The sequence below is a fragment of the Saccopteryx bilineata genome, chromosome 5 (assembly GCF_036850765.1).
Source record: "Saccopteryx bilineata isolate mSacBil1 chromosome 5, mSacBil1_pri_phased_curated, whole genome shotgun sequence".
Lineage (NCBI taxonomy): Eukaryota > Metazoa > Chordata > Mammalia > Chiroptera > Emballonuridae > Saccopteryx > Saccopteryx bilineata.
The window spans coordinates 47,154,668-47,169,462 of NC_089494.1; the positions used below are offsets into that span (position 1 = coordinate 47,154,668).

The 14,795-nt window shown below is 36.6% G+C and overlaps 1 protein-coding gene across 1 annotated transcript in view; it reads left to right on the plus strand.

The window, feature by feature from the left end:
- The window catches only part of COL5A2 (collagen type V alpha 2 chain), a 163,943-nt gene extending 160,622 nt beyond the window's left edge, over window positions 1-3,321 (plus strand). Inside the window, exons 53-54 of the mRNA XM_066279121.1 lie at window positions 239-478; window positions 1,632-3,321. Coding sequence (XP_066135218.1) covers window positions 239-478; window positions 1,632-1,778 — 387 coding nt within the window. The 3' untranslated portion in view covers window positions 1,779-3,321. The remainder of the gene's footprint in view (window positions 1-238; window positions 479-1,631) is intronic.
- Window positions 3,322-14,795: the final 11,474 nt, after the last annotated feature.

A 14,795-nucleotide genomic window follows, 5' to 3' on the forward strand; every position in this document is an offset into this window, starting at 1 on the left:
ATAATTTATCATTGGTGCCTTCACCTCTTGTTTGGGGTAATAAGGACAGAAGTCTTACTTGTGAATATTTATAAAAAATTTTAAATTTTTATAAGTAGAATATACTATTATATAAAATAATAAAAGTAATACTCTTCAAAATTGATTTATCTGAAATCAACATACGCATGCACACACATAGAGTACTGTGAAATCTGTCAGTGTTGCATATAACAAAGACTCTTTTTTGTTTTTCTAGTTTGCTTATGGAGACCACCAGTCACCTAATGCAGCCATTACTCAAATGACCTTCTTGCGGCTTTTATCAAAAGAAGCCTCCCAGAACATTACTTATGTTTGTAAAAACAGTGTTGGATACATGGATGATCAAGCTAAGAACCTCAAGAAAGCTGTGGTTCTCAAAGGGTCAAATGACTTAGACATCAAAGCAGAAGGAAACATTAGATTCAGATACATAGTTCTTCAAGATACTTGCTCAGTAAGTAGTTTTGATCTGTATTGATATGATTAAAGGCAAAAAATATTTTTGTTTAAAACACTGTTATGGCACCAGAGGTGGGGACAATTTTACCCTGTATAGGGCACAACAATTTGTCTATAGTTTTTCTTCCTTTTCCTTCCTTCCTTCCTTCCTTCCTTCCTTCCTTCCTTCCTTCCTTCCTTCCTTCCTTCCTTCCTTCCTTCCTTCCTTCCTCCCTCCCTCCCTCCCTCCCTCCCTCCCTCCCTCTTTCTTTCTTTCTTTCTTTCTTTCTTTCTTTCTCTTTCTTTCTTTCTTTCTTTCTTTCTTTCTTTCTTTCTTTCTTTCTCTCTCTCTCTCTCTCTCTTTCTTTCTTTCTTTCTTTCTTTCTTTTTCTGTCTTTCTTTCTGTCTTTCTTTCTTTCTTTTTTCATTATTATTAAATTTAACGGGTTGACGTTGCTTAATAGGATCATATAGATTTCAAGTATATGTTTCTATGACACATGATCTGTATGTATATTGCTCATTACCCAAAGTCAAACCATTTTGCAACCCATTTTTTTGGCCCTGTTTACCCACTGCCACCACCCCCAGTTTTTTTTTTAGGGTAAACTTGAATGTGTGTTAGTACATGAGGCATGGTGCAAGCATTAATACAAAGCAGTAAGGAAGACTATATCTTTGTGATCTGATCTAGCTTTTATGCAAACTCACTTTGGTTCTTCTGCAAATTATTTAATCTCAGTTTCATGTTTAAAATGTCTTAATTCTAAAAATATATAATCAATCTGAGACATCATATATATATTTCATTATTTGTATATGCTACCCAGTTTCTGGTATTTTTTTTTTATTTTTAACTATTTGTATGTCTCCCCACTTGCATATCTAGATATAAAAAGGGAAAATATTTAATGATGAATTAAAAAACCAAAAAGGATTTTATAATTTATGTTGTCAGTGCCCATTTGAGAAGTTGCAAGGAAGCAAAGGGCATTTCCTCAACTTAAAGCATGAAAGTAATGCCTGCCAGTCTTGCTAGGACCTCACTCTGTGAGTGGTGTTTTAAGTAGTGCTCTAAAAACCATAGCATTTACATTATAAAAAAATTGCTCAGAAGTTTCTAACATCTCTGGAATAATTTATTAACCCATTGCACAATTTAATTCTAGAAACGAAATGGAAATGTGGGCAAGACTATCTTTGAATATAGAACACAGAATGTGGCACGCTTGCCCATCATAGATCTTGCTCCTGTGGATGTTGGCGGCACAGATCAAGAGTTTGGCATCGAAATCGGGCCAGTTTGTTTTGTGTAAAGCAAGCCGAGATACATCAACAATGAGTAACACCTTCACTATCAATGACCACCACCATTCACAAGAACTTTGACTGTTTGAAGCTGATCCTGAGACTCTTGAAATAATGGCTGATTCTTCGTCAGCACTGTATATATGGTCTGAAGTGCCTGGCCTCCTTATCCTTCAGAATATTTATTTTACTTACAGTCCTCAAGTTTCAATTGATTTAAAATATTTTTCAATACAGCAGTTTAGGTTTAAGATGACCAATGACAATGACCACCTTTAAAAAAAAAAGTAAACTGATTGAATAAATAAATAAACCTTTGTTTTCTTCAATTTATTTCAATGTAATGACAAAGTTGCTTAGTATTTATGAGAAAATTCTTCTTCCTGACAGGTAGCTTAAAGAGTGGGGTATGTAAAACCACAACACATGTTTGTTCCACTTGGCTGCAAATTCAAAAACAGAAAGTAGTATCTTTTTGTGCCCTCTCATACCCAGATTATCAATTAAAAATGAAATCAAAATGTTTATCCTTGTGATTGAAACCCTCATGCATGTCTTGATATTGCATAACTATCATAAAGACTCTTTAAGGAGAATCTTAAAAAAAATAGTTTCTCACTGTTTTAAATGGAATTTTAAAATAATATATATTCAGTGGAAATTCTTGAAAACAAAGTGATCATAGATTTTATAAAGGGTGGTAAATTTAGACTCTTTTCATTCAAATTCAAAGGTATCTTTCCCTCTTGACTCAGTCTATTAATATAGATAGAGGTTAACATGAGTATACCATTGATTATATTTGTACTTTCTTGTTTAAGAAGATATGGAATGCAAAAAATTTACACCTACAGCTTTATACACATATGTCCAGGACCCAAAGTTGAGAGTCTTACTCATGTGCAATCTCATCATCCTGAAGCCTATAATGAAGAAAAAGATTTAGAGTGGAGCTGACTCTAATCAAATGTGATAATTGGAAATAGAACATTTGGCCATTGAACTCTCATAGGAAAAATGACCCAACATTTCTTAGCATGAGCTACCTCATCTCTAGAAGCTGGGATGGACTTACTATTCCTGTTTATATTTTAGATACTAAAAGGTGCTATGCTTCTGTTGTTATTCAAAAACTGGAGATAGGCAGGGCTAAAATGTATTATTATTTTTCCTTTAATAATGGTGCTAAAATTCGTTCTATAAAATTCTTTCAAAATAAAGATGGTTTCATCAATACCATTTGTGAAAGCATAACTGTTAGACTTGCCCATTTCTGAAAGAGGGAGCATTGTTTCAGGGCCTTTTCCACTGTTCATCTGTCATACTGTATCTGGAATGTTTTGTAATACCTGCATGTTTCCTAGATCAGAACATGTGGGTCCCCTTGTGTCTCAAGGATTTTTTTTTCCTTATTGCATTTTGTTGGCTCCGTTTTTATTTTTTATTTAAAAATAAACATCTGGGACCATCCCAAAGGACAAGCCATGCACACCACTTTAGTCATGTATTTCTGCAAAGCATCGAATTAAATGCACGCTTTTCTCATGTCAATGGTTTTTGTTTTTGTGGAATTCCTTTGAACGTATTAGATCTATTTCATTTCCAACAGTAAAAAGTAAGGTGTTATGGTATTCTTTGTTCACCATTTGTTTAAAAGACAGAGCAGCAAATGTCTCCTATGAAGTATTATATATACTGGCTTATTTATGAAAATCAATTTGCAACATCATTCATGAAGGAAACATGACACTAATTATCACTTTCTATCCCCTTGAAACTCTCAGGGTAGTATTATTGATACAAAGAGAAAAGAAACTGATTTTTCATGGTTGAATAAACTGTGATAATAAAACATATGTCTCCAACTGTATCACATATGAATTTAGCCTAATGTTTTTAGAGTTTTATTTCAATATTTATTTAACAACATTGTTTTCCTCAAATTGGTTTTGATTTGAGCTTTACATCTTGAATTTGAATATTTATATCTAAATATATTTGTGAGTTTTGTTTGCATTAAAACGTCTTTCAAGTCTAAACTATACAGGTTGTCAAGTTCTGATACAAGAGCCAAAAACATGCAGTGATTCTCTTAAGTCAAAACCACTTATAACCTCCAACTACAGAAATTCTAGTTCTTAGTTGGAGTTCAGGAATGTTATAAATAAAAGGTTGCCCCTGACAATTCCAAAGGCCCTCAAATTTCTTGTCTCAATTCTAGATTTTTAGGTACCATTACACTAGTAGACTGCCTTACCTTTATGTCCAATAGACTACTCAAACTCTACTTGATCAAACACAAAATAATCTACATCTGGGAGGATGATGACATTAATTTTGTGTGTGTGTGTGTGTGTGCGTGCGTGTGTGTGTGTGTGTGTGTGTGTGACAGAGACAGAGACAGAGAGAGGGACAGATAGGGACAAACAGGAAGGGAGAGAGATGAGAAACATCAATTCTTCATTGTGGCTCCTTAGTCTCCTTAGTTGTTCATTGATTGCTTTCTCATATGAGCCTTGACCCGGGAGCTACAGCAGAGTGAGTGACCCCTTGCTCAAGCCAGCGACCTTAGGCTTTAAGCCAGTGATTTCTGGGCTCAAGTTAGTGATCACAGGGTCATGTCTATGACCCCACGCTCAAGCCAGCGATCATGTGCTCAAGCTGGTGAGCCCATGCTCAAGCCAGCAACCTTGGGATTTCAAACCTGGGTCCTTTGCATTCTAGTCAAATGCTCTCTCCACTGTGCCACTGCTTGGTCAGGTAATGACAATAATTTTTTAAAAACATATAAACGGAAACTCCCCAAATCAATAGAAATGAAGAAAAAGGAGAAAAATGGTAAAGAAAGAATAAACAATGCTAAAAAATTCCCAAACTCATAACACAAAATTTATCAAATTATGGTCAGGTTCAATATAATTTATTACAAATTAAAAAAAGATTCAAATAAAGTATAGACAACATACCTTCTCAAGAGAATGGTATAATATTGCAGAATGCAAGTGCAAAAAAAATCTGTGGAAAATAAATAATTAGAACTACTGCACTGAGATTCCCTATCCCACCATGAATAAAGAGAATCTCAGAACCATTTTTTTATTTGACATTGTGAAAATTACAGGAGATTTAGAATAATCTTTTAAAATCTTTTTTCCTCAGCCTCCTTTATCAATGCATCATTTTATACAATATTTAAGTGTCCGCATTCCCCAGGGATCAATCTCTTTTATCTTCACACTCAACACTCCTTGATCACCAGCCCTTATTCATGCCCATGGCTTTAATTATTATGTCAATAACTCCAAACGCATATACACAGCCCAAATCTCTCCTTGGAGTTCAAGAAATATATGGGTAAATGTTTCACCATCTTCACTGGGTTTCAGAGGTACTTGTAGCTTAGTCTGTTCAATAATATTCATATTTTTTTTTACTCAAAGCTGATTTAGGTTCTGTGTTCCCTGTCTCGGGCAAGAGCCTTATCATACATCCATCTAAGCAGGCCAGAATCCTTGAAGTCATACTTGGCACTTCTCTCTACCTTACCATGCCAGAATCCTGACATTACTGTGCATTTTAAATATTGTCTCCTGGTGTTCGTAAGGCCATATCCTTCCCGTCATTTCTACAGCAGCTATCCTATCCACATTACCATTATTTCTCATCTGGGCTCCTTCAATAGCCTTCTATTTCAGTCATCCATTATTTCCCTCTTCTAATGCATTCTTCCTATAAGAGCTGGGATAAATTTGAAATATAAATCTGAGTATATCACCAGATTCTTCACCATAAGCCAACACAACACATACACATCTGTAAAAAGCTTCAATGGTATCTTTTAGGATAAAAACAAAAATCCTTAAGCTCCATGAAGCTCTGCCAGGGCTTGACCCCTGCCTACATATCATTCTTTATTTTGCTGCTATCTGCCTTACTCTCTGTTCCACATACATTGGATCTGTCCATTTTCTAAAAGCCAGATACCCCATCCTATAAAAGGTCATTTACATATGTTTTCCTTTTACCCAGTTTACTTGTACCCATCTTTTAGCTCTTTGCTCCATGCTACATCTTCACAAAATCATTCCTAAACTCCACATCCTTCACTACCACCCAGGTTAACATCCCGTATAGTAAATTGTCTTGGTAACCTGTACTGTTCTTTACAACCTATGATGCTTTATATAGTTGTATAATTATTTGTTTAGTGTCAGTCTTTTCTCTACAATTGTATATGTTACAAGGGCAGGGCTGTTTACAAGGATCCAAATTCTGCTTGCCTTTTGTGTTTATTCAAAGGATATTTAATAACTGAATAATGAAATGTTACATACTATGTAATTAGAAAAGTATGTTTAGAGAGTAATTATGCTTGATTTATATACAAGTATCTATTATTATTATATTATTATTACTTTTTTACTAGTATTATGGATAAAGAATAATATAGGTGTAATGAATGTATTCATAATGACAAAAGCAACACACAACACCAAGAACTAAACATAACAAGAAATTTATAGAATCTTACTGAAAAAATACAGTGGCTTTGGCTGATTGACTTGGTGGTAGAGTGTTGCCCGGCGTGTGGATGTCCTGGATTCAGTTCCCAGTCAGGGCACACAAGAGAAGTGCCATCTACTTCTCCATCCCTCCTCCTCTCACATCTCTCTCTTTTCTCCTCCCTTCCTGCAGCCATGGCTCCATTAGAGCAAGTTGGCCCTAGGCGCTGAGGATGGCTACACGGCCTCTGCCTCAGTTGCTAAAAAATGGCTCCCATTGCAACAAAACAAGGGCCCCATATTGGCAAACCATCACCCTCTAGTGGGCTTTTGGGGTGGATCCTGGTCAGGGTACATAGGAGAGTCTGCCTCTGCCTCCCCTCCTCTCACTAAAAAACCTAAAAAACTGTAACACTGAATAGTACATTTTTTCTCTAAATTAATACATGAATTAATAATTCCCTTCCTGTAAGATCTTAAAAAACATAGAACATGACAAAATTACTGTAAAGCTCATTGGAATAAAAAATAATGCAAAAAAACGATAACGGAATCTCCCCCCTGAATACAAAAATGATGAGTCAAGATGGGTCACTGGTCCTTCTAGATATAGGAAAAAATAAAATAGAAGCTACTGGCCATGATGAAAGAAGAATGTTTAGCAATGAATCCATGTATCTATATTAGAAATTAGTATGTAATTAAATTAATTCTAATTTATTTAGTAAATGGTATTACAAAAACTTCTGTACATTTATCATTTTAAAGCATATTTCTTTTCTTAACATTTGTTCCAGATCATTTCCCAAATGGACTAAATATTTTAATTTAAAAACACTCAAAATACATTAACATAAAATAATCTGAGTAGTTTTTATAATCTTGGAGTAGACTGGAATAGAAATAAGAATATATAAATAGTAATATAAACTGTGAGAAGATTAGATTCTAAAATGTATTTTAAATATATATTATAAAACTTTTAAACTTAAACTAGATGCTTAAACTGGGAAAATTTTTGTAATAAATATGACATAAATGATTTAATATACTTTGTCTGCAAAAAGCCTTTAGGAATCCATAATAAAAAAAAACCAAAATACACAAACTTCTGTATAGATAACTCACAAAAGCCATAATATAAATACCAATAAACATGTGGACGATATTTAATGTTGTTAGAAATAAAAAGTGTAAGTGAAATAATACAATGTTAAATTTTATCAGAATTTGAAAAATGTTAAAATGTCTGATTGTATTAGGTAGAAAAGAAAATGCACTCTGGTTGGTGATTCAGTAGATAGAGCGTCAGACTAGTGTATGGATGTTCTAGGTTTGATTTCAATTAGGGAACACAGAAGAAGTGACCATCTGCTTTTTTCCTCCTCCCTCTCTTCCTTCTCTCCCTTTTCCCCTCCTGCAGCCAGAGGCTCAATTGGTTTGAGCATGGTAGCCCTGGAAGCTGAGGATAGCTTCGTTTGAGTGCATCAGCCTTTGGTGGTAAAAATAGCTCTGTAATTAAGCATCGGCCCCAGATGGGCGTTGCCAGTCTAGCTGTATACAGGAGTCTGCTTCACCATCTCCCTTCTTCTTGCCAGAAAATAAAAAGAAAGAGAAAATGCAAGAAAATACATATACTTTTTTGTCTGTTTTTTGTGTGGGATATCAAAAGTATAGTTAAAGTCATTTTCTCCACTCGGTTTATTTAATGTTCCTGTAAATGTAAGAAGGTAGTTGTGACCAAACCCTGTAAATGTGAGAAGGTAGTGTGACAAAATGAGAGGTGGGAATAGGAGAAAAAGCAGCATATACTGGGGTATCTTCCAGAATCATCAGTTTTACTGGATGATAAGTATCAAATACCATTTGAAAAAGTACAAATATTATATAGAGTAAAACTTAAAACTCACATGACAAAATCAGTTTCACAATGATGATTGCAGATTAATTTAGACTATAGCTTTAGAATCTGTTCTGGGTGTATATTATGTGTGTGTATTTTATGTAAATATATCACTTTTATCTAGTCAATGCTTCAAGAAGTTACTCCATGCTTTATATGTTTTATTTTTTACCATTTTGTGAGTAAAACATAACAACACACAAATTGAATTGAATAAACATATAGTGATAACTAGTTTTAATGAAATAAGCACATTGGAACTATAAGATTGAGTCATCTAAACCAGTGGCTTTCACCTTTTTTACACTTGAGGACTAGTGACCTAGCCAGACAAAAACAGAAACATGCAGTGAATCAAGTTTTATCTTACCGTGCATTAACAGAGCAACATGACAAAAGTCACTGCTTGATTTCTGAACGCCATACGTACAATGCATTGAATACTACATAAGTTTGTCCAAATGCTTTTTGTCTATGGCATGTGGTTTATAAGTGCAAAAGATTGTTTGAATAAGCCCACAAGTACCAAAGATAGCTAAGACAACCTCAATAGTATTTTCATCGATTATACAAGCTAATCAGTAGCAATCACCCTGAGCATAAGCAAATTCAACTAAGATCATTGGGTCTATAATCTTCATACAACATCAGGGTAGTTAACTTTTCATAGACTGGCTTCAAATTTCTGGTGCACTGGCACTAGTCCATGGGCCAGCAGTGTTGAAAAACACTGGTCTAAACTAGGCTGGGATTTGGAAAGGAGGGAAAGCAAGAAATACTACCTTGGAAAGAGGGTTTTTTTTTTTAATGAATCATGAGGGATAAAGAGAATCTTGAGCATTTGAGCAATAAAGGCATACTGGTATAAAGAACAAATAGATCAAGGCTTGGAGTTCTTAAAAGATAGGGCTTATTTGGGCAACTCCAACTTGGCTGACCGTGGCAGTAGATTATATGCAAGAGGTTGTTGGGAGATGAAAGAAGTAGAAAGAGATAAGATGAACGCACTTTTATGTCAGACTACAGAGATTGAAAGTTATTCTGAAGGAGTTTTTCTTTTCTTTCTTTTAAAACTATTTTTGGTTCTTAGCTGGGAATGTAACCCTATCCTTTAGAAAGCCCTTGGAATGTGTGAGTCAGGTACTTGTGGTTATCATAAAAATTGGGAAATACCTGTAGTCTAAATAAACATTTGTGAATGGGTCAAAAATGTTGAATATCTTGTATGCAGGTCAAATCTTTTGAACAAAATCTGAACTTTACAAAATATCAATAAAACTTTCTTCAAAATACATGTTTAAAGCAAGTAGAACATGTTTTCGATTTGCATTTTAGAAATAGCACCTTGGCAGCAACACTCAGGAAGAATTTTTAATGTGAGTGAGACTGAAAACAGAGATGAGAAAAAATGTTGGGGGAAAAAAAAGGACACAGGGAATAAGTCAAGTCGACTGAGGCTGGAGAAGGAGAGATGGATTGAGGAGATGTTTTATAAATAGAATCAACAGAATCTGATAAAAAGAGTTGAAGGGATGAGGCAGCAAGAGATTTAGGATAATTCTCAAATTTCTCCGAGGAGATAGAAGATGATGATGTTTATTAAAATGAGGAATAAAGAAGGGGGCAGATTGAGGATGCAGGTGATGTGGCAGTCTGGGTCATCACAAAGATGTGTGAGCCATTACACCGAGGATTTAGAGCTTTGGCTGAGAATGAGATCACTCAAGAAGGATGTAAAAGAGGAGTCATGAGTTTGAACAGATCCCTAGGGAACCCTGATGTTTAAGGAGAAAAGACAGAGGAAAGTTCTATTCCTATTGCTAGGAATGTTAATTCTTAGTTATAGAATCTTGAATTTTGGTTGTTAAAAGTAACCATAAATTTTGGGAAAGAGAGCCTGAAGCCACCTTGGATTCTATAATGCAGTTCATATTCTCATCTTTACACTTTTATGACTAAACTCAAGAAAACCAATAGAGAATGACATCAGAGTAATGGTGGTGTGAGAGATACTCCTGATCTCTCCTTTTGAAATTTCAACAAATTTAACAACCATAATATAGCAAAGGAACCCCAGCTGGGCTTGTAGGTGTGACTGAAAGATCCGCCCATCAAATGGACTAAAGGTGAGATGGGTAGAAAAGGGGGAAGGATGATAAAACACATTTGTAATTGGCTTTGAAGAGGAGACTAACCTGGAATGACTGGGTTTTTTTTCTCTGCTGGACTATGGGGAGGAGGGGAGCTCAGGCTGTCTGGATTTTGTCTGAGGGGTATGAAGAGGAAAACCCGAAGGAACTAGGTCTCCTACCAGGAGGAGCAGTGAGATAAAGGAGCAGAGGGGGTGAAACTAAACCAAAGTGGCCAGAGCACAGGGTCATGGCCAGTGTTTCCGTGGTCTGCCTGCAGCCCACACTTGGTAGAGACAGAGAAAACTAAAGTGAAGCCCTCCAGTCTCTGAGATTACGCCTCCCTCTCCTCACAGTATGAAGAGTGGCAGAAACAAGCCCTACAGCTAGCTCTTCAGAGCCACTCTCTCCCCTAAAGAACAGAAGTGCTCTACATCTGGTCCCCAGTTCTGTTGAGATATGGGGAGGAGCACTCAGAAGCCTGAGATCACCATTGCTAAAGCCTGTAAAGCTGTAAAGCAAGGCATAAAGCCCTCACAACATGTCCCATCCACCAATGAGACTGTGGCCCTGCCTACACCATTGCAAAAGCATCATCTCAGGGAGGACAGCCCAGTAATTTAACAGAGCTAAAACTAGTAATACATCAACACCTACTGGAAGAAACTTCTCAACATCAAAATTTATTTTTCCTCCTTTTTGTTCTTCTTATTCTTTTTTCTCTTTCAAATTTTATTTTCTTTAATTTTAGTATTTTTTATTTTTTGTGGGTGTTTTGTTTGTTTTTGATTTTTTTGTGTGTGACAGAGACAGAGACAGAGACAGACAGGGCAGACAGACAGGAGGGGAGAGAGATGAGAAGCATCAATTCTTTATTGTGTCATCTTTGTTGTTCATTGATTGCTTTCTCATATGTGCCTTGACTAGGGAGCTATAGCAGATTGAGTGACCCCTTGCTCAAGGTATGTCCCTGGGCTCAAGCCAGAGACCTTGGACTTCAAGCCAGCGACCCTGTGCTCAAGCTGGTGAGCCCTCACTCAAGCCAGCAACTTTGGAGTTCAGAACCTTGGTGCTCTGTGTCCCAGTCCAACACTTTATCCTCTGTGCCACTGCCTGGTCAGACAACCTTATTTTTTGGTTTTTGATCTTTTTTTTCTGTGGTTTTTCTTTTTTACTTGTAATTAAAAAAATATTTTTGTATCTTTTTATTTTAATTTTTTATTTTTTAATTGTTTTTGTTGTTGTTAAGGTTCTTAATACCACTCTCAAATGCCATCAAAGACAAAGAAATCAAATCTCATAGCTACACAAGAGAGACATAGATCAAAATAAAATTAAAAAATTCCAGAAAAAAATCTCAATTACATGGAAACCTTGGAGTTAAATGACTAAAGCCCCTTTTCTAGCTTTACTCAGATATTTATTAGCCAGTACAAATAATCCAAAGAAGCAGACAGCAAAAGTTTTCAGGGGGTGAAGTCAAGGACAAGGAACATGCCAACTTCTAATCTCTGTTCTGAGAGCCTAAGATTTCTGTGTTGCTGAATCTTATCCTGCTGTTTTGCTGTTTCCGGTATGCACTCTTACCAGTATGGGTCAGAGAGGCCCCCGGACTCTCGTCCACTCAGGACTTTCGCCCCAGGCTACCTTATAGTCTAATTGTCATCCAAACTCTGCATGTTTTCACAGCATATTCTTACATATTCCCCTTTTTCGTTTTAGTAAAGATTAACACAGTGAGATGATTAGGTGGTTCAGTGGAAGATAAAGAGCAAGCATAGAGAAAAACAGGTTTTCAGGGGTCACAGGCATGTCTGTGTTTTGCAAAACTTCTTCAGTATGCCTGGTTAGATGTTTTAAAGTGTCCCAGTGATGTCAGGTGCTCCCTGACTGCTTGGGAATGAGTTGGGTGTCCTCCTCTTTTTCAGGTTTATTTCCAGAGGTGGATTCACTATCAGCTTCTGGATCTCTGGAACTGGGTTGCTTCCTTTGGGCTGATGCCAACTCATGATAAGGCTTTATGTTCTTTATTGGTATCCAAAGAAGATCTGTTGATGACAAAATTGCAACATACCCTTGTCCCCAGATTAGTAATTAGACCAAACTCTGCCACTTAGGCCAGCTAATATGTCCCAGTACAACCTGAGAGGCCTAGGCCATTGCTCAGCTCGTATAGAATGTTTCTCAGCAGCAGGAAATCTAGATGAGAAAATGTTTTTAAAAAAGAGTAAAAAGAGCCTTATACAATTGTTCTTGTGGGGTGAGTCTCTCTTCCTGACTCCCCCTTTTTTGTTTGTGTAGTTGGGGCTGAAGAAGCTATTGGCTCTTTCTGTAATACCTTTAAGTTTGGGTAAGCTCCTAAGGCTCCTAAGAATGTCTTAATATTCCTTTTTATTTTCCTTCCAGAACAACTCTTCTTCTAAAGTCTTTTTCCTTTTCTCACTTTGTCTGCTTTCTTAGTTCCTTCTCTCTCTTTTTTTTTTGCACAAACCTTCTACAATGTGCACAAACCTTCTGCAACTTACACAAACCATTACCATTCAGAAATAACCAGCTTTCAGAGCAATTTACTTTCTTTTTCTTTAAAAATTACCTCCATACCTTATACCCTTTATTATTAAAATCATATAATTTATTTCTAATTAATCAGAATTCTCAACTTCTAAACACCTTAACTTTCAGTGAAGACTAAATTAGTAATTAGCAATTTCAGATTGATACTTTTATAAACATATCTCATGACCTTTAGAAACAGGTTCTTTCACTGGCAAACAAACTCATATTTTTAGAAGACATAACAAAGATAACAGGAACCTTTTGTAAACCTAAGGAAAACAAATGTATTTTTTGTTAAGAACTTCAAAATACATTAATTAAATTACTTAAATGACCTGGCTTATCTTTTTTAACCCCCTAATGTTATCCTTAGTTATTTTTTTTTACATGCCAAATTAAGATTATCCTAGTTATAGTATGAAGTCTAGTTCTAACTTGGCCTGGTAATTTGCATAAACACAACAGGAACAGTAATATTGGTTTTTTACAATCTGTTTTGCTAGAACTTTATAAGAAAATTTTAGAATGAGTTTTAATTAGCCTCTCATTGCACATACAGAAGCCAAGCTACATAGTTGCTATTAGGCTGTACCTGTAATCTTTCTGAAAATGTCCTTCTTTTCCATGGTTATAACAGGTTGTGGCCTTGGTCACAGACTGCCTTCCTTTCCTAACCCTCATGTTCCTCCTGAAGACCTTGTCCTAAGGACATTTCCCAGAACCTTCCCAGCATGGGGGGAGTTGGTTAAGAAGACAGGTGGGTTGGGTGAGAGAAATTTGAGTTTAAAGGGTCCTTGGATTGAAAGGAGCCCCAGACCCAAACCTAACTTTTTAGCTTTTTGTTGTTTAAGGAAAAGGGGCCAACGCCTCTTCTTCTGTAGCTACTTCCTGCCGATTAAGGTCAGTGAAATATCTAGGAAGAGGGGCTGGTCTGAGGTTTGGACTAGGTGGTGAGAACAGTTTTTACATGCCCTTTCCAATTCCAAGGGGTCTTTTCATATCCCATCCTGATTGTTTCAACCATCTCCTTGGTAAATGTGCTTTTCCAATCTTCTAAGTCTAAACTCCCCTCCTTTGGACACCAAGGTTATTGTTGTCAGATCAGGGCAGTTACATACAACACCCTGCAGCTCAAAGGAGTACCCATAGCTGTAACTTGAGAGTCCACTGCTCAAAGGAAAGGGAATTCCCCATGATGGAGAGATGAAGAGAAAGTAAAATCCTCTGGCATGATCCCTAAAAGTGACCTCCCGACAAGCATTTAAGGGTTTTTCCCCTGCTGCTTGTGTACCTTACCAAATGGGATTAGTGGACATCCTTTTCCTTTGCCAGACTTTGGGCGATTGTTTTCTCTGGTACCTCATGTGGGAAGCCACTTGTTGCTGCATCAATGAACTACTAAGAGCAGCAAACCTGTTGTTTTTTCCCATTCCTCACATGGGGCACCACTTGTTACAGTGACAATGAACTACTTGGAGACCAGATGACATGTTCTGAAAAGAGCTGAGGGGAGGTAACAGCCCCAGTCAGAGGACCAAAGGTCTGAGGTTCCATACCTAGCCTTACTCAGCTGTTTATTGGCCAGTACAAATAATCCAAGGAAGCAGACAGCAGAACTTTTTAGGAGGTGAAGTAAAGAACAAGGAACATGCTGACTTCTAATCTCTGTTCTGAGAGCCTAAACATATCTGTGTTGCTGAATCTTATCCTGCTGTTTTGCTGTCTCCAGCATGCACTGTTTCCAGTATAGGTCAGAGAGGCCCCTGAACTCTCATATGCCCTAGGGCAGTGGTCCCCAACCTCCGGGCCATGGACCAGTACCAGTCTGTGGGCCATTTGGTACCAGTCCACAGAGAAAGAATAAATAACTTACATTATTTTTGCTTTATTTATATTTAAGTCTGAATGATGTTTTATTTTTTAAAAATGACCAGA